This window comes from Phascolarctos cinereus, unplaced genomic scaffold (assembly GCF_003287225.1).
Source record: "Phascolarctos cinereus isolate Bilbo 61053 unplaced genomic scaffold, phaCin_HiC Scaffold_7;HRSCAF=346, whole genome shotgun sequence".
Classification (NCBI taxonomy): Eukaryota; Metazoa; Chordata; class Mammalia; order Diprotodontia; family Phascolarctidae; genus Phascolarctos; species Phascolarctos cinereus.
Window position 1 is genome coordinate 57,242,063 of NW_027556180.1, and position 26,771 is coordinate 57,268,833.

Below are 26,771 nucleotides of genomic sequence, written 5' to 3' on the forward strand. Positions count from 1 at the left end.
CCTCATCCTATGTCCTTCCATTGTCCTTGAGTCACCTGAGCCTTTTATTATTCTAAGGCTGTGGTGTTCCATGCTTCTCAGAGGAATACAGAATGTAAGTGTTGAATAAATGCTTGTTGATTGATTGGTATGGACAGAAATGCACATGCAGTATACTGACTCCTTGCCTCTTGTGGGAAGGCCAACAAAAGCCTAACACTGAAACTGCAACTAGATCTTGAAGTGACAAATCATCACTCTTTTCAGAGACAGAAGAGGAAGAAAATGTGAAATCCAGCAATTCCTAATATAATACCTTTCAATGTAATTTTGAAGTTGGAATATTATACATATGTATGTGTATGTGTATATATGTATATATACATACATACACACACACATATATGTATATATATACATACACACACATATATATATATACATACATACACATATATGTATACATACATACACATATATGTATATATACATACACATATATGTATACACACATACACACACATATATATGTATACATACATACACACACACATATATGTATACATACATACATAATAAAGACCACAATACTTCAAGGAGCACATACCTGTAATTCCCTACTACTGGGTAGGCTAAGCGTGGTGAATCACTTAAGCATAGGAATTCTGAGCTGAAGTAGGGTTAAAGCCAATTAGATGCCCACATAAAGTCTACTACCAATATGATGAACCCCTAAGAGTGAGGAGGCCACTAAAGGATGGGTGAACTAGCCCAGGTTAGAGGTGAAACAGATCAAAGCTGATCAGCATTGGGATCAGGCCCACAAGTGACCACAGCACTTCTAACCCAGGTGAGATAAGGAGACTCAGTTTCTAAAAACAAGCAAAACACAATTCACAAATTAGCCTTATGGGTGGTGTAAAGGCAGTTTTCCTAACTGCAGTTATCTCATTCATGCAACAGGAATGTGCCATGTTGCAATTACATGATGCACAAATGTTAAAAGGATAAGACTTTAGATGGATGGATGGCCCAAATGCTGCTTATCTATTCTACGTGTAAAAGGTACATTTGTATAGATACATAACCCATTGTATAGTCTTTAGTTACCCTTCAATTAATTCTCCCCCAAACACATGAAACATCAAGTCTAAGATTGTAAGACAGCCCTTAATGCATATTTCAAGCTAATACTTTCCCCACTTTTTCCTCACTGCAGTAAAATCTCATTAATTCTGCTCCATTGATTTGAAATTTATGATAATTGGGGCAGGGGCCTGACATAAGCTTAGCATTGTAATATCTGTGCAGAAAAGGTTTGCTAAATATTTTCAAAGGGATAACCATGATTACCATAGGATTTTCTATAATACTTGACAGCAAACTTGTTTTCAAGTAGCAAGTGTCTTAGAAACACCTATTCACTTATAAATGATTGGCAGAGTAATTACTAACATCAGGCGATATCTTAATTGAATTTGAGTTATAGATATATATATTTATTTTTTTACAATTTCGTAACTCAGACTTTAAAAAAACTAGATTTCATTAGTTCGACTTATTCCCAATTAATCTGAATTTGTGAGGCTTTATTGTAACTCGGGGCGGGGGGGTAGGAATGTTTCTTGTCTAACATGTACTTTACTTTGCCCAATAACAAGCTTCTTAAGTGCTATTGCTGTTAACCCACTTATGCATATATAGGCAAGGTGACATAAATGGCCTCATGCAGCCTTGCCATAATGCTGTTCTAGGGACCTGAGCCTTTAGTTGAGTTACCTGGTCTTAATGATAATAAAATTGAAAATAAGCCCAGAAATGGCTGTTGCAAGGAAAAGAGAGATCGATTTGCTATCTGAAAGCCAGAAACGAATCATGGTAGACTGTGCCCAGTATGTGGGAGGCCTTGTGCCCCGGGGTGGTGGGGAACAAGTTGAATGCTATGAATTTATTCACGATTGCCCTACACATTATTCCCAATTTGGAAATCCAAGTGGAAGTGAGACCGGCATGAAAAAAGCCTCTCATGAGCTGTGTGCAATAGGGAATAGGAGCTCAGCAGCAGGAGACAGCCATCATGATGAGAAGACTATTAGCAGCGTGCCTTGGACACCAGCCAAGATCTGGAGAAGTTCGAAGGCCCCAGTTGAAGACCAGAGGTAATGGGAGGCTGCTATATGTTCAGTGAAATGAGGCAGAAATGGTTTCCTACCTTTTTAGTTCCAAGGTCTCAGTGCAGCAGCATTCAGTCATGTTGGTGAGACACTCTGGATGACTTATTGTAACTCTCCAAATTCCAAACCTACAGACTTTTCAGAACTTACCAAGCTCTCTGGCAATGCTGTCCTGTTGAGGAGCACACATAAATCCTTCTACCATCAAAATAATAAAAATGAGACTCTGCTGCCCTTCCGGCTAGAAGATGAAGCAAGCCATTGACCTGCTAAGGAGACTGACATTGTTTTTCTAGTATTTCTTATAGGTAGTGTCAGATCATCCATACTCCCTCCTCAGATAACTTTTCTGGTATGTAACCCCTCTACATGGATGGCTAGTATTGAAGGTACAGTTTGTGATGGTTAGATAGGCAGTGAATGATCTAAACTGATAGGAATCCCATGGAAGAGCCATGTTCTATTTTTGCCTTACCACCATGTTCCACCTAATTGTACAACTTCTTATGTTATATTTAGAAGCCTGTACCTGGTTTGACTTTTATATTGTAATCCAAGTCTTATGAGTGGCATCTGCTTATGATGAGATTTTCATATTTCACTACCTCTGGCCAGTAAATATTTTAAGGTTACCATAGATATAAAAGGATTTGGCATGACATGGAATTTATCCACTATTGGTCTTTATATGTCATATTCTAAATTAAGTAACACCTTAAAAATGTAAAAATCAAGGATTTGTTTTGCATAATTTAGGATTTAAATAGAAGGTAATTTGAAATAATTACTTTCTACTAAAAAGAGGCTATCATTTATGCAAATGCAAGTGACACATTTTAGTTATCACTGTTATTACCATTTAACATTATTCTTCAGAGGCAGGGGCAGCTAGGTGGGCACAGTGAATGCAGTGCTGGGCCTAGAATCAGGAAGACTTATCTTCCCGAGTTCAAACCTGGCCTCAGACACTTACTTGTGTAACTGTGGGCAAGTCACTTAACTCTGTTTGCCTCAGTTCCTCATCTGTAAAATGAACTGGAGAAGGAAATGGCAAACCACTCTAGTATCTTTACCAAGAAAACCCCAAAAGAGGTCACAAAGAGTTGGACACAACTGAAATAACTGAACAAATTTTTAGTAATAGGTAGAAATCAAATTCTTCTTCTATAAAATGAGGGGGTTAGATGAGGTGACTTCTGAGGCCCCTTCCAATTCTAGATCTGTGATCCTATTATCCTCAACCTTCTGTTTACATTGTCAATGGCATGCTTTATCATACATTTATCTAACAGCTACCACTTCATATGACACTTAAAGGTTTGCTATGTGCTATACATCAAACTCAAATAGAAATAGGGCTACCTAACTACATAGGGATCCATGTGGGTATATTGGCTTAGAAAACCACATATTAACATTATCTATGTTCTATTGTACTTTTATTTTGTTAAACATTTCCCAATTACATCTTAATTTTGTTCAACAGCAGGAAAATTGGCCATGTTTGACGATTCTCTTGGATATGTTACCTCATTTGATCCTCACAACAACCCTGTAAAGATAGTGCTAGCATTCTCATTTACAGATGAGGAAGGTGAGTCTGAGAGATGTTAACTAACTTGCCTAGGGTCACAGAACTGGTAAATATCAGAGGCAGAATTTGAACTCAAGACTCCAAGTCTAGGGATCTAACCCCGCTACCTGAATAAACTGGAGACTAAGAGAAAAGATTAAAAAGATTGGATTAGGTAGTAAGAAGAAGATCGCGAGATTTCAAGACCCTCACGTGATCTTCAATTAAATGTCAATAACCAATCCATTTTGAAAGTTTTCTTTAAAATTTTCTGCACATCCACTTGTCATACCTCACCCTGGGTATGTCTAGAATAAGGATACTTGGAGTCAGATGTCTTTCACGAATCTTGCTGTGCAAATTGAAGAGCATTTTTTAAAAATAAAAAGTATTAATAAAACCAGTTTCCTCTCAAAATGGCTTCTCTATGGTAATTCTAAGTTTTTCTTTGTCCAATTGCTGATACTAAAGTATTAATAAAGAAAAGTGTTTACAGTATTAAAACACGTCTCCCTAAGCCTATACTTTGTAGGGGTTCTAGCATAAATGAATATTATACTTTTTAAAAAATCTTTTTGTCTATCAGCTGAGATAATCATGTGGTTTTGGATTTTTTGTTTTTAATGTGCTTATGTTGATTATTTTCTGGTATTAAACCGTCTTTGTATCCCTGATACTCTGTATGAATTGCTATAGTGTTTTATATGACTTTATTTAAAATTTTTGAATGGTTATTCATTAATGATACATATATATAATGTATATATATATGTATAATGATATAATGATAGCTTATCATTCCTCTGTACTTTATTCTTCACTAGTTTAGATTTTAAGACCATATTTGTCTCATAAAAGGAATCTCTGCTTCCTGAATTTTTTAGAATAATTTGTATAGCATTGGTACTAATCATCCATTAAAATTTTATAAAGTATTTAACAAAAAAATAAAGTGTAGCCAGTTTTAACTGAATAGACTCAACAGAAGAAATGACCATGGGCATTTAATAGCAATGTTCACTAGAAACCTTCTTTAATAAGGAGCAAATACAGCAAATCCTTTTAAAATCTGATAATACGGTGCAGTGGATAGAGTACCGACCCTAGAGTGAGGAGGACCCGAGTTCAAATCCAGCCTCAGATACATGATATTCACTAGCTGTGTGACCCTAGGCAAGTCACTTAACTTCATCACCTTGCCCAAAAGAAAAAAAAAAGAATCAAAGGTAAAATCTGATAATACTACTTGACTTTTCATAGTGTTGGACCTTGACATTTCTGAAGCAATAGCAACAGGATCCATTTTCATTAGCATTATCCTGGGGAATTCTTGAAATTACCTTCTCTGATGTAACATGTAGTACCATATGGCACCACAGCAGGAAAATGATCACTAAACTTGGAGATTTGCTTGTGCTTAACACTTTTGAGTGAACCAGGACACAGTCAAATAAACTATAATGAATACAAGTAATGGAAAAACAGACAGTTTTAAAAACATTACAATTCCAGGCACGTAAGTAGCACAGTGGACAGAGGGCTGGGCCTGGAGGCAGAAAGACCTAAGTTCCAATCCTCCTCAGACATTTACTAACTTGACCTTGAGTAAGTTACATAATCGCTCTCTGCCTCAGTTTCCTCAGCTATAAAATGGGGGTAATGATAGCACCTACCCTCTCCCACCCCAAAGTAATTGTGAAGATCAAATGTGATGATATTTGCAAACACTTAACACAATGCCTGGCACATACTAAGCACTTAGTAAATGCTTGTTTCTTTCTTTCCTTCTTTGGGCCAGGTATGTTAACAAGATATATTGTGTAGCAATCTTTTGCAGGGTGCTAAACGTACAATGTGTCCTTTGCTTAGAACCTGTCCCTACTGAACACTCTCTCTTTATCTCCCTCATCATGCCCAGATTGAAAAAAGTTTCACACCACCTTTAATTGTACATAAGGACAGTTTGTCTGCTTTTGTGGTTTACCAGCAATCAATGTAGTTTTACCATAACAGGAAATTGTTCTTCTGAGTGTCTTCTACGAATGTCTTCTGTGTTTATTGCTTATATAATAGCTTTGTTCTTCAGAGTACCCAAGGACTGAAAAACATTCTTGACAAAAAAAAAAAATTCACAGGGCAAATTACTTGTACTAAAAAGATTTGATGACTTATACCCTTACACAAATCACTCTCTAAACAGAGCCTAAACAGAACTATAAACATTTTAAATACACATCAAACTCATTAAGGATAAGGACTACATTCTTTTCTATGTCTCTCCCCCAATGCCTAGTACAGAATGACTCAATTCAGATTCAAGCGTAGAGGGAATGAAAATAATGAAGTAAACATAAAACAAGATCTTAGAGGACATCTAGTCCTATCTCCTGATTTTGTAGATTGAAAAAATAAGATTTGGAGAAGGGAGATGATTCGAGTATCGAATTTGGAACCAGAGGATCTCATTTGAATGTGCCAATTGCTTTCTTTGTGACCTTGGGCTAGTCATACACCTTCCCTGGGTCTCAGTATCATCATCTGTAAAATGAAGGAATGGTGCTATATATATTCTAAGATCCCTTCCAGCTCAAAGTCTACAATCCTATGCTTCTGAGTTAGGTTTCAGGAATCATTGCTCCACTCTTCATGATACTGTGGAATAAACCCTTCATCACTGTTCAAAGACTGGATGAGTCTCTTTGGCTTTTGAATTGTTTTACATAGACTAACGCAACCTCCTACTGCAAGCATTGAAAGGTGTTTCCTTTGTTTGGGCCAGGGTTTGTACCTAATGCTTCTTTGTATCCCCAGTACCTGGTATAATGCTTTGCTTATAGGAGTGGTCAGTCAAGGCTTGATGATGATGATGATGATGATGATGATGATGATGATGGTGTACTGTGAGGAGCCTGCTTTGCTGAAAGAATCTTTTTGATCTTTTGGTTGTATGCATCAAAATAATTCTGGTAATGTAATTTTACCGTTCCCATAGGGCTTTTTTCAGTCATTTTTCAATTGTATACAACTCTTCGTGATCCCATTTGGGGTGTTCTTTGCAAAGATAGATACTAGTGGTTTACCATTTCTTTCTCCAGCTCATTTTACAGATGAGGAAACATAGGCAAACAGGGTTAAGTGACTTGTCCAGAGTCAGACGACAAGTAAGTGTCTGAGGCAAGATTTGAACTCAGGAAGATAAACCTTCCTGCCTCCATACCTGGCACTTTATCCACTGTGCCACCTAGCTGCCCATACTCATAAGGCTTATGAGGAGAGTTTTAGTCTAGATCTCAGGAAAAGCTGCCTAACCATGAGAACTAGACAAATGAGCTGCCTTTGAAGGTGGGAGATTTTCTTCTATTATCACCATTCTGTTATCAAAGCTCTTCAGACAAAAGCTGGATGACCACAAGGGAGTGATGTAGTAGAGATTTCCATTCACGTACAGACTGTGCTAAATGGCTTATGAGGTCTCTTCCAAATCTGAAATTCAGTTATTCTGGGATTCTGGGACCTATTCAAAGGTACTTGGAAGAATCTATACATGAACACTTAAGGTTTAGTTTTTAACATAAGAGGATCTGCTATTATACTACTTCAGAGACCACAGTTCATAAAGTCTTGGCCAGTGTCACTGTTTAGTGAGGGGGCCCTGTCCATGATGTTCACTTCACCCCAGGTCAACTCATTCATTCTCCAGTGCTCACCACCAGGTGCCTTGTCCTCCTGCAAATGACTCTGTAACAAGTCTTGGGATTATCAAGTCATTCCCTCCTCCCCAACACACACACACACACACACACACACACACACACGTCTTTATTCTCCAGGTCCTCTTTACGTTTTGTGCTCTCTTATTGGAATGTAAACTCCTTGTGAGTAGAGACTATTCGGTTTTTTTATTTTGTGTTTGTATCACTATCATCATTCAGCATAGCACCTGGCATATATTAACCATTTAATAAATGGTTTATCTATCCATGTATCTATTTAATACATAGTTTTATTTAGGTCATTTTATGTCATAACATCGAGTTGCTATGGAGTCCATTACCACTAAGAATAATAGCTTGCATTTAATATGCACTTCACAAATGTTATCTCATATCCTCCCAGTGACTTTAGGAGGTAGGTGCTATTATTATTCCCCTCTTATAGATAAAAAACTAAGCAGACTATGTGACTTGACCAGAGTGACATAGATCCAAAAAAAAGTCTGAGGCTGGATTTGAACTGAGGTCTTCCTGGCTCAAGATTTAGCACTCCATTCATTGTACCACCTATTTACAGCCACTATGCCAGTGGTAAGAGGTGTTATCCTGGTTATGTTGAATAGCTGCCATAATTCTAACATCCTTCAAGTGCCATGAACAAAAAATAATTCTCCCCCAACAGAAATATTCTCTTAGACTATTTTAACTGGCCCCCCTTTATTAATTAATAATAATCTACAATGTGAATTTTTGTTGTTCAAAGGTTTAAGTCCTGTCTGCCTCTTCATGACTCCATTCAGAGTTTTCTCGGCAAAGTTACTAGAGTGGCTTGCTATTTCCTTCTCCAGTCCATTTTACAGATGAGGTAATTGAGGCAGAGTTAAGTGACTTGCCTAGGGTCACACATCTAGTAAGTGACTGAAGCAGACTTTGAACTTAGGTCTTCCTGACTCCAGGCATGGCACTCTATCCACTGCACTATCTAGCTGCTCGTGAATGATGTTTGCTAATTTGGAAGAAGGATGCATCTTTAGCCTTGAAACCAAAAATGTCTTTGTGCAAACTCTAGCAAAAGATGTTCCACTATGTTCTCCTATGCCTCAGTCCTTACACACCAGCCACTGCTTTTCCCCCAGCTCCTAAGATTCTTGTCTTCTTAGAAAAGGAAATTACTTACTTTCTGCATCATTTACAAGGATGATGCTGAACCTGTTTATTCAAATTGAATGAATCATCGATGACTCCAATAGAGTGTTAATTCAGGTTCATATTTATATGTAATATCAGAATATTTCCCTCTACCAACCATCTTCCTCAACATGGTGCAGAGGCTTCTCTGGGTGCTCAAATGCCCAACAAGGTCCAAACTCTGACAATTCCTATCAAGTTGGAAAGGCTTCAAGTATTGGCAAAGAAGCCTATGACTGTTGTCCCAAACCAGCTTAATCAGATGCAGAAAGTCTCATTAACAGAAGTTTGCCCACCAGGTGATGAATTTTTTTCAGCCACAGAAATTCACAATAAATTCTGTCCAGAGGCAGGAGGTTTTTGATCAGTATCAGAAAGGGTATACTCCTTTTGACAAAACACTGAATCCTAGAAGTATCATAGATCAGAGAAATGGGAGGAAACTCAGAAGCCAGTTTAGTCCAATGTCCTCATTTTATAGATGAGGAAATGAAGCCTAGAGAGGTAAGGTAACTAGCTTTCCCAAGATCACACAAGTAGTGAGTTTTAAAGTATTATACTAATACACTTTAGGGTTGCCTCACTCTCCTAAAACACTTGAAGGGTGACTTTTCAAAAACCCACTTCAAAATTTGTTTTCTTGCCTTCATTTTTTGTCCTTTCCACTCTTGTTCTATCTTGTCATATATAACAGCCCTTTTTATGGTATTTTAACACCTTATCCTTCTGAGGGGATTTGCTTAATAAATATTAATACTCATCACAATTTTCTCAGTAAAGAGCTTGCCAATTTGCCCATTAGCAGTGAGTTACGGGGGCATACTTCAACTCCATGGCAAGCTTCTCTCTACCAAAATAAAGAGATTTTAATAAATAGCTTCTGGTCTCTGCCACCTTGGTCACATCATGTAGGCACAAGTATGCTGCTTCTCTGGAAGCTAAGAACATCATCTTCATAAACCCTGCAGAATTTCATTTTCATCTCAAAGGTAGAGAAACAGATTGTCTTATACATAAAAACATAGATAAAATAACCCAGCTACTGCGTGTATGTATGCTCATGTATGATGCTTAGCTAGAGAGAAACATCTTCTTCACATATGATTTTGTAAATCAGACATTGTCCAAAGCTTGTTGCAATCAGTTTCTGGTGACTTTAAATGGCTCCTATTTTTTAACTTGGATTTATAATTGAGTCTGTTCTTTTTGTTATCATATAGACTTCCTCCTAGCATGGAAGGTGGTGGGCACAGAGGGAAGGGAGTAGCAGCATGCCCAGGTACAGCCAGAAGTGGTACATTGAGGTATTCTGTTCCTATGCTTTGTGAGGCCATTGGGAGCCGGATACCTCCAGCTAAGCTCTCCACCTGGTCATTTCCGGTCCAGATTGTTCCCTCTATTTGATGCTTTGGCTCAGTAAAAGATAAAGGGGAAACAACACAATCGACATATGTCCTGGGATTTCATGTGATGAAAGGGATCTATCAGCCCACCTGGGGTCCCATAAGGACTCACTAGTGATAGAACACAATGGCTATTTTAGCATATGGCCAATTACCCTGCCCCTCCTACACACTACATGACCCTGTCTCCTGCAGAGACTAATTCCTCCTTCCCTTGGCTTGTAGACCACATTATTTCAAACTGAAATAATCTTTAATTTTGGTCAGTTTCAAACAAACTCAAATTTCCTGGCATATTGTGATGGATATCTGTTCTGTTTTTGGACAGAAGTCAGAAGCTCTCTGACATTAAGCTGTGTCAAAAGGAATCATAGAATCACAGCTTTAGAGCCCAAAGGGGCCTTCAAGATTTGCATGCATAGTGGTCTTTTTCGCCTCAGTTTTTCCACAACATCTGTGGAGATACATTGTTGTGCGGTACCTTCTATCTTTGTTTTTGTTCAGTTGTTTCATTGTGTCCAACTCTTCATTATCCCATTTGGGGTTTTCTTGGCAAAAATACTGAAATGATTTGCCATTTGCTTCTTTAGTCCATTTTACAGATGAGGAAACTGAGGCAAACAGGGTTAAGTGATTTGCCCAGGGTTACACAAGTAGTAAGTGTCTGAGGCTAGATTTGAATTCAAGAAGATGAGTTTTCCCAACTCAAAGGCCCAGCACTCTATCAGTGCACCACCTTTCTGCCCTTACATTCTACCTTAAATGAGCTAAATTCAGAAGATCTAACATGTTACAGAACCTATAAGGGAGTTCTGGGTTTGAAGTTAAGAGAACCTTGTTTAAAATTCTCGGTCTAACACCTACCTATATGACTTTGGACCACTTATATACCTTGGATATTGGTTTTCTCATCTGTGAAGTTAAGAATATTCCACCAGCTGACCTATGAGGTCCCTTCTATCTCTAAATCTGTGATACTACTATCAACTGCAGGATCCGCTCTTTTACTGAAGAAACAAAGTTTCAGGGAGGAAGTGCCTTACCTTAGGTGACACAGCTCATAAGAAGGAGATCCTGGAATGGTATTTGGATTCAAGAAGAAATCAGAACAAAACTTGGCTTAACAGGTTATATCCTCATTTAGCAGTGAGATATGGAGGAGTGGAAATAGGGAAACTTTGAGGGCACCCTCTACATCTAGCTCATATCAAATGCTATATTATTTCATAAGGAATGTGTTGTTATCGCTGAAAGGGAAACCAAAAATGGGTTGGCTCAACAGAAGAATAGAGTAGCTCCATATATGCCCTATTCTATTCCATGACTGGCTATACAAATCCTCTCCAGTGTCAACAAATAATGTTGCTGCATCTTTAAAGTTCATAAATGAAATCGGTGATATGACTTGAATTAATCTAGCCTCAGCCTGCATCAAGTCAACAAGCATTTATTGAGCATCCACTTTGTGTCAGGTGCTATAGGAAGCATATATCAACTACTGTTTAGATTTAATTTTTAAAATTTATTTTTACTAAATTATCCAAAGCAGAATTTTGACAGAATTGCCTAATACCTTCCAATTGGCATTTGTTACATATTACATCAAATTTTTATTTTGTTTTGCTCTGAAACTTTTATTTCATTGATATAGGGAACTCCTAGGTTAAGAAACTTCCTCTATCAATATCGAAGAAGTATCAACATACCTTCTGGGCAAATTATAATCTTAGACTTTCCTGGAGCACTGAGAAGTTCAGTGATTTATCCAGGATCACTCAGCCCATGTGCTTCAGAGACAGGATTAGAATCCCAGTCTTGATGGCTTCAAAGCAGTTCTCTATTCTCTCTGCCATATTGCCTCAATATATGTATGTATGTACATATATTTGTATATTTTATATAAAATATGTATTTTTCAAATATATGTATGTGTGCATACACATATACATATATAATGCATATATCTATGTGTACAATTATGTACATACTTATCTATGTATATCTATAATCCAGAAATACCAATGGACACTAGTTATAGGTCTTCATTGGTTTAAATGTGTATTAATAGAAAAAGTTCATGTTTATTTCATTAGTTATTTGACTCTGACCTGCTGAATTGAAACAAATTTATAAATGTAAAGGTAAAAATTTGGGCATGGAAATGCTATTCTTGAAATAAAACAATTAGAAATACATGATTCTTATGAAATACTTTTTTGTTGATGGTTTTTAGGGAAAAGTTGTGACATGTTTAGAACCACATGCAAAGTTACAAGAGTATTTGAATATTAGTAGATATTTTTCGTATACCTTGTACAGGAAAAATAAATGGTCGGCATCCAAGGAGAATTAAAGGTCTAATGTAGTATTTTAAATTGAAAATCACCATGTTTTCAAAACTAGGAGCTTTACTGTCCTTCAAACTGTCCTTTTTGATTAAATTCATTTTTTTTCAAATAACAAGCATGTATATTCTCTCCTTCCCCAATAAAAGAAAGAAAGGCAAACCTTTGTAACAAATATGCTAGTCAAGTCCAACAAAGTCTTATATTGGCCATATCAAAAATGTGTTTCATTTTGCATATATAGTCCATAACATCTTTGTCAAGAGATGGGTAGCATTCTTTATCATTTCTTCCTTGATATCATGGTTGATCATTACATTGATCAGAGTCCTTAAATTCCTCAGCATTGTTCATTTTTATAGTTGTTGCTTTATTTAAATTGTTAGTCTACATCAATTCATATATGACTTCTCAGATTTTTTTTAATCACCCTCTTCATCATTTTTTTAAAGTGAGGCAATCAGAGTTAAGTGACTTGCCCAAGGTCACACAGCTAGTACGTGTCAAGTGTTTGGTCTGAGGCTGGATTTGAATTCAAGTCCTCCTGACTTCAGAGCCAGTGCTCTATTCACTGCGCCACCTGGCTGCCCCCTCTTCATCATTTCTTAGAACATATGAACTATTCCATTAACATACCATCATTTGTTTAGCCATTCCCCAATTTTTTAACACTGCCTTAGGTTCCAGTTCTTTTCTACCACAAAAGAGCTGAGATAGATAGACAGACAGACAGACAGATAGACAGATAATAGATATAGATACTTTTACATTCAGGAACTTTTCTTTTTTCTTTGATCTCTTTTGAGTATAGGCCTAGTAATGAATGGTATTGCTGGGTAAAGTGGTATGTAGCATTCCATACTTTGGGGGTAGATGATAAATTACTTTCCAGAATAGCTGTACAAAAAAATTGTTGAGAAAATTAGAAAGCAGTCTGGCAGAAATTAGGTTTAGGCCAACACTTCACACCACAAACCAAGCTGAGCTCCAAATTGTTACATGACCTAGACATAATAGGTCACATCATAAATAAATTAGAAGAACAAGAAGACATTAGTTTTGCAGAACTGTGAGGAAGAGTTCATGATTAAACAAGGGATAAAAGACATTACAGAAGGTAAAATCTGTAATCTTGATTATATAAAGTTAAAAAGTTTTCGTGTAAACAAAACCAATGCAGCTAAGATTATAAGGGAAATAAGTAACAGAAGGAAAAGCTTCTGCAGCAAATTCCTCTGATAAAGGTGACATTTCCAATATGCATAAAGAACTGATTCATATTTATAAGTTTATGAACCATTCCCCAATTGATAGGCAAAGGTAAACAGGAAATTCTCAAGAAAAGAAATTAAAGGTATCTACTACCACATTTTAAAAAATGTTCCATATCACAAATAATTAAAGAAATGCACATAAAATCACTCTGAGTTTCTACCTCAGATTTATCAGATTGGAAAAGTTGATAAAAACAGGGGAAAGTAATAAATGTTGGAGGGGCTGTAGGAAAACAAGTACAAAAAACCTTTTTTAAGATATTAAATTTAATTACGTTTTAATTCAACCACCTAAAGTTGTAGTCATTGACTTTTTTAAAGTTTTTTTTTAATTTAAAAATATTATTTGCAAATAATGCTTTTAAAGCCTTAGGTTTATCAGATTATACAGTGACTAGTTTTGAAGATCAGAAGCATAGAACGAAGAATGTCAGACATGAAAAGAACCTCAAACATCATCTAGTCCAATTTATGTAGAAAAGTCTTCTCTCTACAACATAACTCATGTCTCTAGACAGTTGTGAGGGGGAAAAATGAGGTATCTTTGTGACATTTTGAGGCAGGACACAATAAAGAATTCAGTCATTGACTTTTTGGACATATCATGTCATCTTTCCGGACTGCAGCTTCCTATTTGGAAAAATGAGAGGATTTAATTAGTTGATCTTGAAATTCTGATATTCTATGAGTCTAGGACAAGAGTTCTTAACCTGAAGCCCATCAATTTGTAATTTAATATTGTAATGACTATATTTTGACAAAATTGCTTCTCTTTGTAATCCTGTGTATTTTAGTTTTGCATTTAAAAATATTATTCCAAGGAGAGGTCCATGGGCTTCATCAGAATGCCAGCATGGGAAAGGGGGTGGTCAATGCCATAAAAAAGGCTAAGAATCCCTGTACGACTGTTAATTTTAAGAAAAGATGGCCATGATACTCACTAGGGTATTATTAAAAGGCAAGCAGATGCAATTCTGTCCATCTAAGCATTATAGTTGGCTGCAGGCATAGATAGCACTGCAATTTCCTATACACAACAGGACAGCTCATGATGAGTCTACAAATCAGGAAAGCTGAGCCAAACAAGGAAATGCTCATGCCAGCAATGGATTTTTAGGGTTTGATGCAATCTAGAAAAGAAAAACATTTCTAACAAATTGTGTGATGGGTTGTTTTTTTTGTTTGGTTGGTTGCTTGGTTTTTTGGTCACTTTTTTTTTTAACCAATCCCGTGAATGACTGTAACTTACTGGGACATGTTCTCTTTTTCTGTGTTTTGGGTGCACTCACATCTTCATCAGCAACTTTGAATCCTCACTGATGTATGAAGTTTCTGAGCAACAGTGCAGTGGCACCGAAAGTTCAGGAAGCAGTCTGGGGAGCTCAGTCACAGCCTGTAAGAAGGTAACCTCTTTTGATGTTTACTTTCATCTCAAAGGGAGGACTTGGCAGCCAACCTGTGTCCTTTATCTTCTATAACTTTATTTAAAATGGGGTAGAGGGAAGAAAGGAAGCAAATAATGATAATCACCTAGAAATTCAATTATTCTTTAGTGAGTTTCTAAAACATAAATTTTCTAGTTAACAGTAATTTACTTTTTTTTTAATTCAATGCATGAAGCCATTAACTCATTGACAATCTATGCAAGACCTAGGACAATCTTTCAATATTTTCTTTGACCTTGACTAAGACTCCACAGAAGTTGACACCTGAATTACGTTCTTCCTACTTTGACATGTTTCCTCTCTATCACTTGTACCTTTTGTTGGTGTTGTTGATGAGTCATCTCAGTCATATTTGACTCTTTGTAACCTCATTTTGGGTTGTTCTTAGCAAAGATACTGGAATGGTTTGCCATTTCCTTCTCCAACTTATTTTACAGATGAGAAACTGAGGCAAAGTTAAGTGACTTGCTCAAGATCACGCTAGTTAATGTCTGAGGCCAGATTTGAACTCATGAAGCTGAGTCTTCCTGATTCCAAGCCCAGAGCATTGAGAGATATGTATTGAATTGAAGTGATACTTCGATAGACCTCCAATGGGTCACAATCCCTCCATGCTTTCTTCTCCTCTGTGGTTCTAATGCATGCCTTTCTATAAATTTTCATAAAGGCTCCACCCAACATAGACAGATTCTTCATGAAAATGTCATCTTCCTAACCTTCAGGCATTTGCACAAGCCATTTTTCTTACCTGAAATGTACTTTCTCCTTAACTCTGCCTTTCAGAAACCTTATCTTACTTCAAAGCTCCCATCAGATACCAATGAATATACAGATCACAGAATTTTAAAATTACAAAGGAAGTTAGAGATTATCTAATCCAACCTCACAATTTTATAGATACATAAACTGAGCCCCAGATAAAGTGACTTATGCAAGGTCATGTTGCCCTAAGACTAGAAACCAGTCTCCTTGATTACCTTTCTGGTCTGAAACTTCTGGCTACAGTGGAATCCTATATTTCAATGGTTTATTAAGTGACTAATATATACAATGTACCATATTGTTTCCCTAACTCAAGGTCCCAAGTCATAGCTCACACTTGGGTCTTCCTGCCTGGGGTAGAACCTGTAGGGTGGTTTTACAATAATTAAAAACATAAAAGCATGTGACAAATAACAATGTCAACATATTGTAACATGGTTTTAATCTCCCATCTGTTATGTATGAGTAGGGTAATTTCACCACATTTACCATTACCACACCCCCTCTGTTTCTCCTTATATGAGGCAGGGTGGCATAGTAGATAGGGTAATGGTCTTACTTAAGTCAGAAAAACCGTGGTTCAACTCTTACCTCTGATAACTTGAACAAGTCACTTAAACTCTCTCTGAGCCTGCAAAATGGTCATCATAATATCTATAGGACCTACAACATAAGGTTGTCATGAGACAAATGAAATAATGTATATAAGTATTGTGTAAACTTTAAATTGCTGTTAAAAGATATCAGTTATTACATATGTAACTAAAATTTATTAAGTGTCCATAACACCTCTAGGAGCTTTGAAATTATAATCAAGTAGAAAAGATGAGACAATCACAACTAAAAAGTGATGTGATAATACATGAAAAGTTAAATAACACTTAGAGGACAACTATGTAAGAGATGTCATAGGACATTATCAGATTAAATACCAAATAACAGTACAGACAAAAAAGTGCTATCAGCTTAGAGATGAGAGAGGTCACAGGACCAAAGAACATCAGAGCTGGCAGGAATCTTAGAGATCATCTCATCCAATCTGGTCATTTCAAAGCCTCAGGAAACTAACACCATGTCTATGCCGCAGTGGTCAGAGGAGACTCCATAGCAGAGCTAGGCTCTTGTAGTTGTACTTTGAAAGATGAATGAAAATTCAGCCAAAGAAGGCAAAGGCTAGTAAGCATAGCAAGAGTTTATGCAAATAATGTGGGTGGAGTTAATATGTATGGCTGGTAGGTTTCTTTTGTTGTTGTTGTTGTTGTTTTACAAGATAACAAAACTAGTAAATGATGGGAAGTCATTTACCTAGATTTTTAACAAAGTTCTTGATAAAAATATCTTGTAATAATCATGTGGAGAAGATGGAAGGATAAGAATTAAATGCTAATACAGTCAGATAAGTTCATATGTAGCTGGATGGCCAGACTCAAGAATATTTGTGAAGGGTTCAAAGCCAATGTAGCATGAGGGGTCCACTAGAGGATCCCACTGGAGAAATGAATGTAGATGACACAAAGCTGGAAGGGACAGCTGACATAATGGATCCGAGTTGGGATCTAAAAGGATCTTCACAGGTTCTAGCCTTGGAATGAATCTAACAAGACAAAATCCAATTGGAATAAATGTGTTATACTTGGGTACAAAAAATTAACACCCCAATTATAACACAGAGTTAGACAGAAATTGCTCTGAAAAAGATCTTGGTTTTTTAGTGACCTGCAAGCCCCATATGAATCAATAGTATGAGATGGCAGCCAAAATATGAATGTGAGGTTATGCAGCATTAAGAGACACATAGTTTACAGGAACAGAGAGCTGATTTTCAAATGAAAGGGAAATTGAAAAGTTAACTCCATAATAGGACCAAATTAGCTGTTTAATTCAAAGTTACAAATTTTTGAAAATAAATGAAATTATATTGCTTGTTTGACAACTTTACAAAAGTTAAAAAATTAAAAACTTAAATATATGAACTATTACAAGATGAGTATGAAATTGATTGATGTTATGTCAGTGTTGTAAAAACACATAATAGGAATGTGCATCCTTCCTAGGGTCTTTTATACTTTTAAAAGTCCCACAATGTGCCCTCAGAAAGGAATGAATTTACACTGATGGAATTTTAGGCAGTATAGTACTGAAACTATGGAAGAAAAATGGTGAGCGCAGTAGGGCCAATGCCCTCCAAATAGCAACAGAATCATTTTGCTTGACATTTCAACTACATTTTTTTTACATCCCTTGCCACTCTTATTAGATCAAATGAACAAGTTTTCAAATTAAATTATAAATGGGATTTTTTTTTGTATGCTGGAATCACAGAGCATTGGAACTTAATCTCATAGTGAAAGAAGCATTAATAAGCAGCTGTTTAGGTTTTCCTTGTTTTAAATTCAACAACTGAATTTAATAAAAATAAATATTAACTGGCTGCAATGTGTCATATGCAGGGGATACACAGATAAATGTCAAATGGGTCCTCCTCATAAAAAGGATATGATCCAAGATAGAATGACATGAACACAAATGAGAAATAGAGGCAAGGTAATAGGATAAAGCAAAGAAGGGATAATTCATTTTCACCTGCGGAGGCACACGACGGTTGCATCTGATTTGGACCTTGAAAGAAGGAAGGGACTTCAACAGAAAGAAGTTGGAGTTTGGAATGAGATGGAATAATCTAAAGCCATCCAAGCACAGTGTTGATGTGAGTAAAGTTACAGAGACAGGGGAAAATAATGCAAGAATGGGTGACAAAGAGAGTCCAAGTTCATTGTAACCTAAGGGATGTGAAAAATATGGGCCAGACCTCTTATGAGGTTCATTTATGCCAAGATCAAGAGGTCATACTTCATTCTAAAGGATTTTTTTCCTTAACAGAAGACCTTTCTGATCATAATCACACATTTAGAAGATTATTCAGGAAGCAGTGTGTATGATGAATGGGGCTGGAGATAGATAATAGAAAAGAAAACCAGTTAGGTGATCAGTAGAGTAATATAGGTGAGATATGATAGAATGGTGAATTATAATGGGAATGCAGAAAAGGGTCCTGGTGCAACAGATATTGTAGAAATAGAAACAAAAGGAAATAGCATCTGATTTGATTTGTCAAGTGAGAAAAAGGGAAGAGTCAAAGATGACGGTAAATCACAGAATCAGAGACTGTTGGAAAAGAAAGAGACCTGGGAGGTTATTTAGTCCAAAGCATACTTCAACTATAGGGGTTGAATTACATAAGGGGCAGGGGAATCAACAAACTACATGCCCAACAACTGATCATCCAGTTTTTGCTTAAAAGTCTTCAAGGAGGTATAAACCACTATCCTTTAACACAGTCTACTACATTTTTGGATATCTCTTAATATGTGGAATATTTTCCCTTACAGCAAAGCTAAATGTGCCTCTTTGATCGTTCCACCTAAGCTCCTCATGCTGCCCTCTGAGGTCAGGCAAAGCAAGGTTAATGCCTCTTCCCAATGCCCCAAGTTTATGAAGTCCATGATCTTGGGTCATTGGAGGATGGATGTCCCTTTAACAAAAATAAAGAAGAAAGGGGGAAATGTTTTAAGAAGAGAAGAAGATGAGTTTAATGTTGAACATGCTGAATTTGGAATGATGGGACTACAGTCTGGGAAAAAGTTAGAGCTGGGGCTCTAGATATGGTCATCAAATGTAACCTGAAAACTTTACTATGGCTCTGATTCTTAGTGCCAATGCAAACTCCCATTTAACAAAGGAAAGGAAATGCTTTAAAGTGCTGACCAGTAATAGCTTACATTTCTTTGGCACTTCAAGGTCTTAAAGCACAAAAATACTTCCCTCACAATAACTGTAAGGGGTAGAGCAAATATTACGATCCAATTTTACATACAGGGACACTGAGGATCAGAGAAGGGAGGTGTCTCGGCCACAGTAACACAGTTAATAAGTGTCAGAGGCATCTCTTGACAATGAATCCAGAGCCCTTCCCACTACTCTGCAGTCATTCTAAATGTTATTGTTGTTGTTTGTCCTTCATTTTCAAAGAGGACTATGATATCAGGAAGGTGATATCAGGACTTGCAAGTGAATTGGATTTAAGGGAGGCAGGGCTGTGCAGAGTCATCAGCCTCACTATCTCCTCCAGAACCATCTGGGTCCAGTGGCAAGACATAAATCAGAATGACTGGAGATGGCCTTCAGTGCAGGGGAAGACCTTGGCCTTTCTAAGCTAAAGTCTTTCCCAGGTCTCAGTTTATCTGAGGCAACACCCTTCAGTCATTAAGGCCAAGTAAAAACGAGGCAAAGAATGGCCTCTTTTACCTAGTCAAAAAAAAAATTAATCTGGGAGGAGAAGACCCTCAGGGTTTCAGGCCAAAACACAAACAATTTCTATTTACACTCATTCTGAGCCATCAGAACAGAAACTAGACCCACTGAGGCTTGGTCTGGGACCTATTGTTGGCCAATCAATGACAGCCAGAGTGATTTGAGTTTGATGCATGGTCCATGAAAAAGGAATCTAACTTGTAAGACCCAAGATATTTTGCTAGGTTTCAGCTGTTAAAATTTATATTCCTTTGGGCAGAGCACCCCCAGGTAAGGGTCAGATTCTCTATGTGGATAGAGGCTGAGGAGGGAGGAAGAGGAAGGAGGGAGGGAAAGAAGGGGGAGAAAGGAAGGAGGGAAGAGTAAAGGGATAGAGGGAAGGAAAGAAAGAAGGAAAGAAGGAAGGAAGGAAGGAAGGAAGGAAGGAAGGAAGGAAGGAAGGAAGGAAGGAAGGAAGGAAGGGAGGGAGGGAGGGAGGGAGGGAGGGAGGGAGGGAGAGAGGGAGGAAGGAAGGAAGGGAGGAAGGGAGGGAGGGAGGAAGGAAGGAAGGAAGGAAGGAAGGAAGGAAGGAAGGAAGGAAGGAAGGAAGGAAGGGAAGACATGAAGGTGCTGTGGTGCCCAACTGGAACTGGCCAGTTGGGTCCCCAGTGGGACAGCTACTGCTACTCACAGGTTGTTATTTGTCTTTTGCAAAGAGGACCATTCTAAATAATCAATAATAAAGGAAAGCCATTTTGCATATTGCAGAGTGCTGACCTGCTCAGTTTCCACTATCAAAAGGATTTTATTCAATTTGTATCTCTAACAACAGCCAGATATTTGTAGTCTGTGTTTTGCCCCTCACACTGCAGCTCTGATGGACAGGAGATACTATAACCAAGTTTCCTAATGAGATTTTGTGTGGAAAAAAAAATGTTGAAGAAAAATCAACACACCATCTCACCATCTTTTTTTTTTATCACATTAATTAAATCTGTTTAAACTTGGACTTATCAGAAGCATTGGACTGAAAACACGTCTGGGCTTCCGGAAGCAGGGTTTGATCTTACCATGCCATCTGATTAGGTCTTTCAAGTTGCTCCAGATGTTCTAGGCTGAAGTGGTTCTCTTTAAGCAGCATTAAAGATACTGCCTCAGGCAGCACAGATCCATTTGAAGAAGGGCCCCTCTGATGTCCCTTGACATCATCTTATCCTGCAAAACCCACTTTTGTCCAATCTCATAGCTTTCTGATAAGCTTGAATTAACTAAAGTAATTAAATTAATTTGTTCAGGCATCACTATACAAAGAGGGAGAGCTTGAGAGCTAACCTCCTATATAAAAAATAGGATCTATATTTTAAAGATTTTTTTTTTAGGTCAGAGTTTTATTGCTTTTGACTAAAAGCCATTGCAAGATTTCAGAATTTAAGGGAAGAAGATACTGCATAATGATTTGGAAAGTTTTACCACTTTGGAATTTTGAGTAATGGCAGAGATGGGCTTTTCCTTCTGGTTATAGATCAGATGGGTTTTGTGCTCTTGGGGACAATAGTTGAAGTAGAGCACATTTTTCATGTTGTGATACCTGCCTGAAAAATTCTCCTCTACAACCAAATAGGTTGTGGCCTGCTATCACATTGCAAGACCATTGCAAAAGAATGATGTTATGCTAACTTTAATTAGGAGGTCTCTTTTCTCCTTATGAAAACACACAAGAACGTTTTGAATAAGGTACAATGGAAATATCAGTGGCTCTTGACGTTGGGTTCAAATTTTGCCTCTGATGTTCACCATCTGCATGACTTTGGGCAAATCTTTAACCTCCCTGGGTCTGTTTTCTCATCAGTAAAGTAGTATTTGACTAAATGGGCTCTGGGGCCCCTTTCCATTCTTGAACTATGATGCCATAAGAGACATTGAAGGTTCTTAAACAGGAAAGTGCCCTTGAAGAAAATGTCATTAAAGAAAGATGGGAGGGGAAAGATGAACCAGAGGGACAGGAGTCCCTGGATTCAGAGAAACTAACTAGGAAGTTTTCATTCTTCAGGCAGGAAGTTATGAGAGAGATTGTAGAGAATTGGGGAGTTGCCTCATTTTCATCAAAGAGAAATAATGGTCTGCATATTTGATGCCAATGAGCTTGCCTTCTATTCCAGATAAAATTCCAGAATATATTATTAAGGGGAAAGTCAGGAATGGAAAGGTTGTCATTTTCATTCTTGAACTAAGAGATCCATTAGCATAAAGGAATATAGAGGGAAGTCAAAGAATAACAGTCTCTGAGGAATTCAAGTTACACACATGGCTATGGAGAGGTGTATAGTAGGCATGAGTACAAGGACTTGTGCAGAAATGGTTCAAAAGATATCATCAGATAAGAAATATATGTAGTTAAGTACTTTATATTATATGTCCTTGCTATCACCTTCATTAGCATGAAAATTTATTGTAAGTAGGGATTTTTCCTTCTTTGTTCATGCATGCTGAGTATAGTGCCTGGCACAGAGCAGGTTGTTAATAAATACTTCTTGATTGATGGATTGCCTAGATAAAGAAGTGAGCCTATAATGTAGTGAAAGTGAGACATAATAAGTAGTCAGCATGATCCCCTTGTATCCATTGTATGACAAGAGATCTAAATGAAGATGCATCTCACATGGGATGTGCTTCCTCTGCAGAAGATTTATGGGAGGAAGTAGACAATTTCTTCACAGAAGGAGAAGAGGTAGATGAGTTGAAGCCCGGACCATCCAAGGGAGTACCTACATTGATAAATTCAAAGACTCCCTATGACTTACCCTACAAGTAACCATCTAGCATTGAAGACCCTCAATCATGCAGAATCCACTACCTCCTGAAGTATCCATTCTACTTTGGAATATTCTTTAGGAAGATTTTCTTAATATAAAAATATAAATTTGCCTTTTTGCAACTTCCACTCCCTTGTTCCTTCATCTACTCCCTATAGACAAGAAAAACAAGTTTAATCCCTCTTCTAAGCAACACTTGGAGACAGTTATTATGCCCCATCAACCCAAATTTTCCTTTAGCTAGCCCTCTTCTCTTTTGCTTTCCCTTTCTCTTCTTCCTGCTTCTTCTTGATATGCTTTTCTGTGGTCATTGAATACCTACAACTTCCACCAAGTTATCATTTTGCCTTTTGTGGTTAAGGTTCTTATCTGCTTGGCTTATTTTGTACCATTGTTTCTTTCTACATAGAAAACATGCTTTGGCAAGGACGTTGCCATCTATCTGTAGCTAATTCTCCTGCCTATAGCCATCACCATTTCTGTCTGTATAGGATATAAGCCAGGCAGAAAGTCAAGCATCAGTAATCCTAATGTGCCTTGCCTTTAATGTGCCTGTGCCCTTAATGGAACCACTTATCTTCCAATATAAAAAAATTATCAAAGAAAGAGTTAACATGCCACCATATTACATTACAAAGATAAAATTGAAGGCCCAACTTCAAAAGAAATCTCTTTAAAATAATGAGCTATATAACTTTCAATTATAAAAAATGACTGTTTTTCATGTTTTCTATCTTATTCAACTAATATAATGAAGAGTTATTTCTTTCAGTTATCCAACAAAATTGTTTTTCATTATTTTTATAATTTATGCCCAGTGATTAATTCAATGTGATTTCATGAAGCGGCTTCTAGGTATTAGTGAGTGGGGCTTGGGGGAAAATAAATACACAAAAAGTTTCAGAAGTCTTTCAGTGCATGGAAGAATCTTTGAAAGGAAAACATTAACATTAAATTAAATTGTCCAAAGGAACAAGAGAAATATCATAAATTATGTCATTTTTTTCCTTCCATGCTACCATGTTTTCCCCAACCTCATCAGTTTTCACAGAATCAGAGACTGTCCAAGTTGAAAATTCAACCCATATCTGGACAAGAACCCCAAACATCTGGCCTTTACTTGAAGATATCTGCAACCACACCCACCTAAACCAGCACATTCACATAGCTTTTAGATAGGAGTAGTTCTTAGGAAGTGTTTTCCCCCTTGCAAAGACCTAAATCCCTTTGCAGATTTTTGCCTGTCAATGCTGGGGCTAAGGAGAACAAATTCAATCCTGCTTCAATGGGATTGCTTTTTGAATATTGAAAATAGCCATAGTTTTCCCTCTCCCAAATTCCTTCCACTGTCCCTTACATGGCATGGTCTCTAAGTCCCTCACCATCCTCGTCTTCTTCTTCTTTTTTTTGGACACTCTAGCTTAGCATTGTCTTTCCTAAAATGTTGCCAGAATTGATAACACTCAAGATGTCTTCTAATTAGGGCAAAATGCAATGGGACTATTATCTCTCTCATTCTAGACACTATGTCTTTCAAAGAAGCCAAATGTTGAAGTAGTATTTGGGGGGGAGTCAGGGATAAAATTGAAGGCCCAACTTCAAAAGAAATCTCTTTAAAATAATGAGCTATATAACTTTCATTTATAAAAAATGACTGTTTTTCATGTTTTGTACCTTATTCAACTAATATAATGAAGAGTCATTTCTTTTAATTATCACTTTGTTGACTCCCAATGAACTTGTAATCTGTTAAAATCTCCTCCCCCTACTATCCTTGTAAAGTTGACTTTGTGAACTCAAGGATAGAACTTTCTATTATCCCTACTAATATTAACTTATTAGATTCAACTTATTTCATGGGATTCTCGACTGACAAGATCTTTTGGATTCTAGTTCTGCCATCACACTTATTCATCATCCCTCTGGGCAGCTATGTCATACGCAGGACTGATAAGTATGCTATCTATATGATTTATGATCCCCACATACATTTCCTGTGGAATAAGTAAATTGTCCACTCTGAAGATTGCCAAATTGGCACCCTCCTATGAGTTGATGAGGTATAAATTACAAGAATAACAGATCAGTCAACAAGCATTCCTTAAAGAGCTTACTATGCCTGAAGTCAGGAAGACTCATCTTCCTGAGTTCAAATTTACCCTCAGATACTTACCAGTTGTGTGATCCTGGGCAAGTCACTTAATCCTGTTTGTCTCAGTTCCACAACTAAATGATGCCAGAGAAGGAAATGTCAAGCCACTCTAGTATCTTTGCCAAAACAAACAAATGAATGAACAAATAAAACCAAACTTGGCTACAAAGAGTTGGTCACAACTGAACAACAACAACAACAACAAGAACAACAACAAATGCTATGCATTGCTTGGCCCCTGAAGGAGCTCACCAGTAGTGGAATCTATCAGGAACACCAGATATACAGAAGCTCTCAGGTCAGGATCATATATACTTTAGGGCATTTGAGGATTCCCTGTTCCCATCATGGAGGTCCTTTGCATCCCTGGGCCCCAATTCCATACAACACGTTGGGGTGATACAAGGCAACATTCAAGAATTCAATTGTGTGTGCTGCTGAACATACATTCCCGCAGTGTTAGATGATGCATTTCTGCCTAAAACTTCTGCCTGAATCAGTTGAAATGTAAGGAGGAATGTGAAGACTTAGCTAGCGTCCTAGAAAGTTTCTAGGGACGCCTTGTCAATGGCTGGCTGAGCAGTCAAAAAGCATTAGGCCAGCTAGAGACAGTGTAATAACCTTTTCATTTAGCAATAATCACAGCTCACATAAGCCTCATTGGCTGTGATATGGCTGTTATGCCAACCAAATTAAAATTGATTCACAGCTCAGCCAGAAAATAATTATTTTTGAAGAGAGAGAGAAAGAAGGAAGGAGTTTCTCCTCTTATACCAAATTGCAATTTTAGAACGTTGACATAGACTAGAGCTACTATGTCATGGACTTAGTTGGATGGAGGTTCTGATACTCTGCCCTTCAAGACAGCGTAGGAATTGAGTGATCATGTCCATCATAGAAGGAAGAACATGGTTAGTATTTTCCATCTACTATAAGCCAGTGAGCATTTTAAGAGCCTAGTGTGTTCAAGGCACTATGCTAGGCACTGGTGATATAGAGATAAAAACTGATAGTTCTTGCCCCCAAGGAGTTTACATTCTGTCATGGGAATACAAGATATAAACAGATGAATAAATATATGATAGTTTGGGGAAAAGGGAGAAAACACTAACATCTAAGGCAATCAGGAAAAGCCCTAATGAGCTGCGCCTGGAAGAAAGCTAGAAATTTTAAGGGTCGAAGATGAGGAGGTGCATTCTAGGCAATGAGGAAAAACTAAACAAAGACATAGAAATGGGAGACAAGATCTCAAGTTCAGAAAACAGTAAGTAGGACTGGTCAGTTAGGACATTGAATGTATAAAGGTGAATAACATGAAATAGCCCTGGAAAAGTAGGCTCGGGCCAGTTCATTATAGACCATCATTCATCAGTGCATCCAGTGTTACTACTGGGCCTGTTCCTTCACAGGCCACATTACCCTCCCTTGTGTCCCAACTCTGAATATGTTTCACTCATGACTTGATCATAGCAGAAAGGAACAACATACTATGAAAGACAGTGACTTGTGGAACATCTGCTAATGATGAAGTCCAAGGATCTGGGTTCAAATCCTGTCCTTGCCATTTGCTACTTGTGTTTCCTTGAGAAAGTAACAACTTCTTGTCCTCAGTTTCCTCAACTGTAAAACAAGAACATTAGACTAGATTATCTCTAAGGTC

The 26,771-nt window shown here is 37.4% G+C and overlaps 1 protein-coding gene across 2 annotated transcripts in view; it reads left to right on the forward strand.

Annotated features, from left to right (window-relative positions):
- Window positions 1-26,771, forward strand: part of SPHKAP (SPHK1 interactor, AKAP domain containing) — a 166,319-nt gene that overhangs the window by 36,354 nt on the left and 103,194 nt on the right. For both annotated transcript variants that reach the window (XM_020970972.2, XM_020970973.2), the window contains exon 2: window positions 14,950-15,052. In XM_020970972.2, the coding sequence (XP_020826631.1) occupies window positions 14,950-15,052 (103 nt within the window). The remainder of the gene's footprint in view (window positions 1-14,949; window positions 15,053-26,771) is intronic.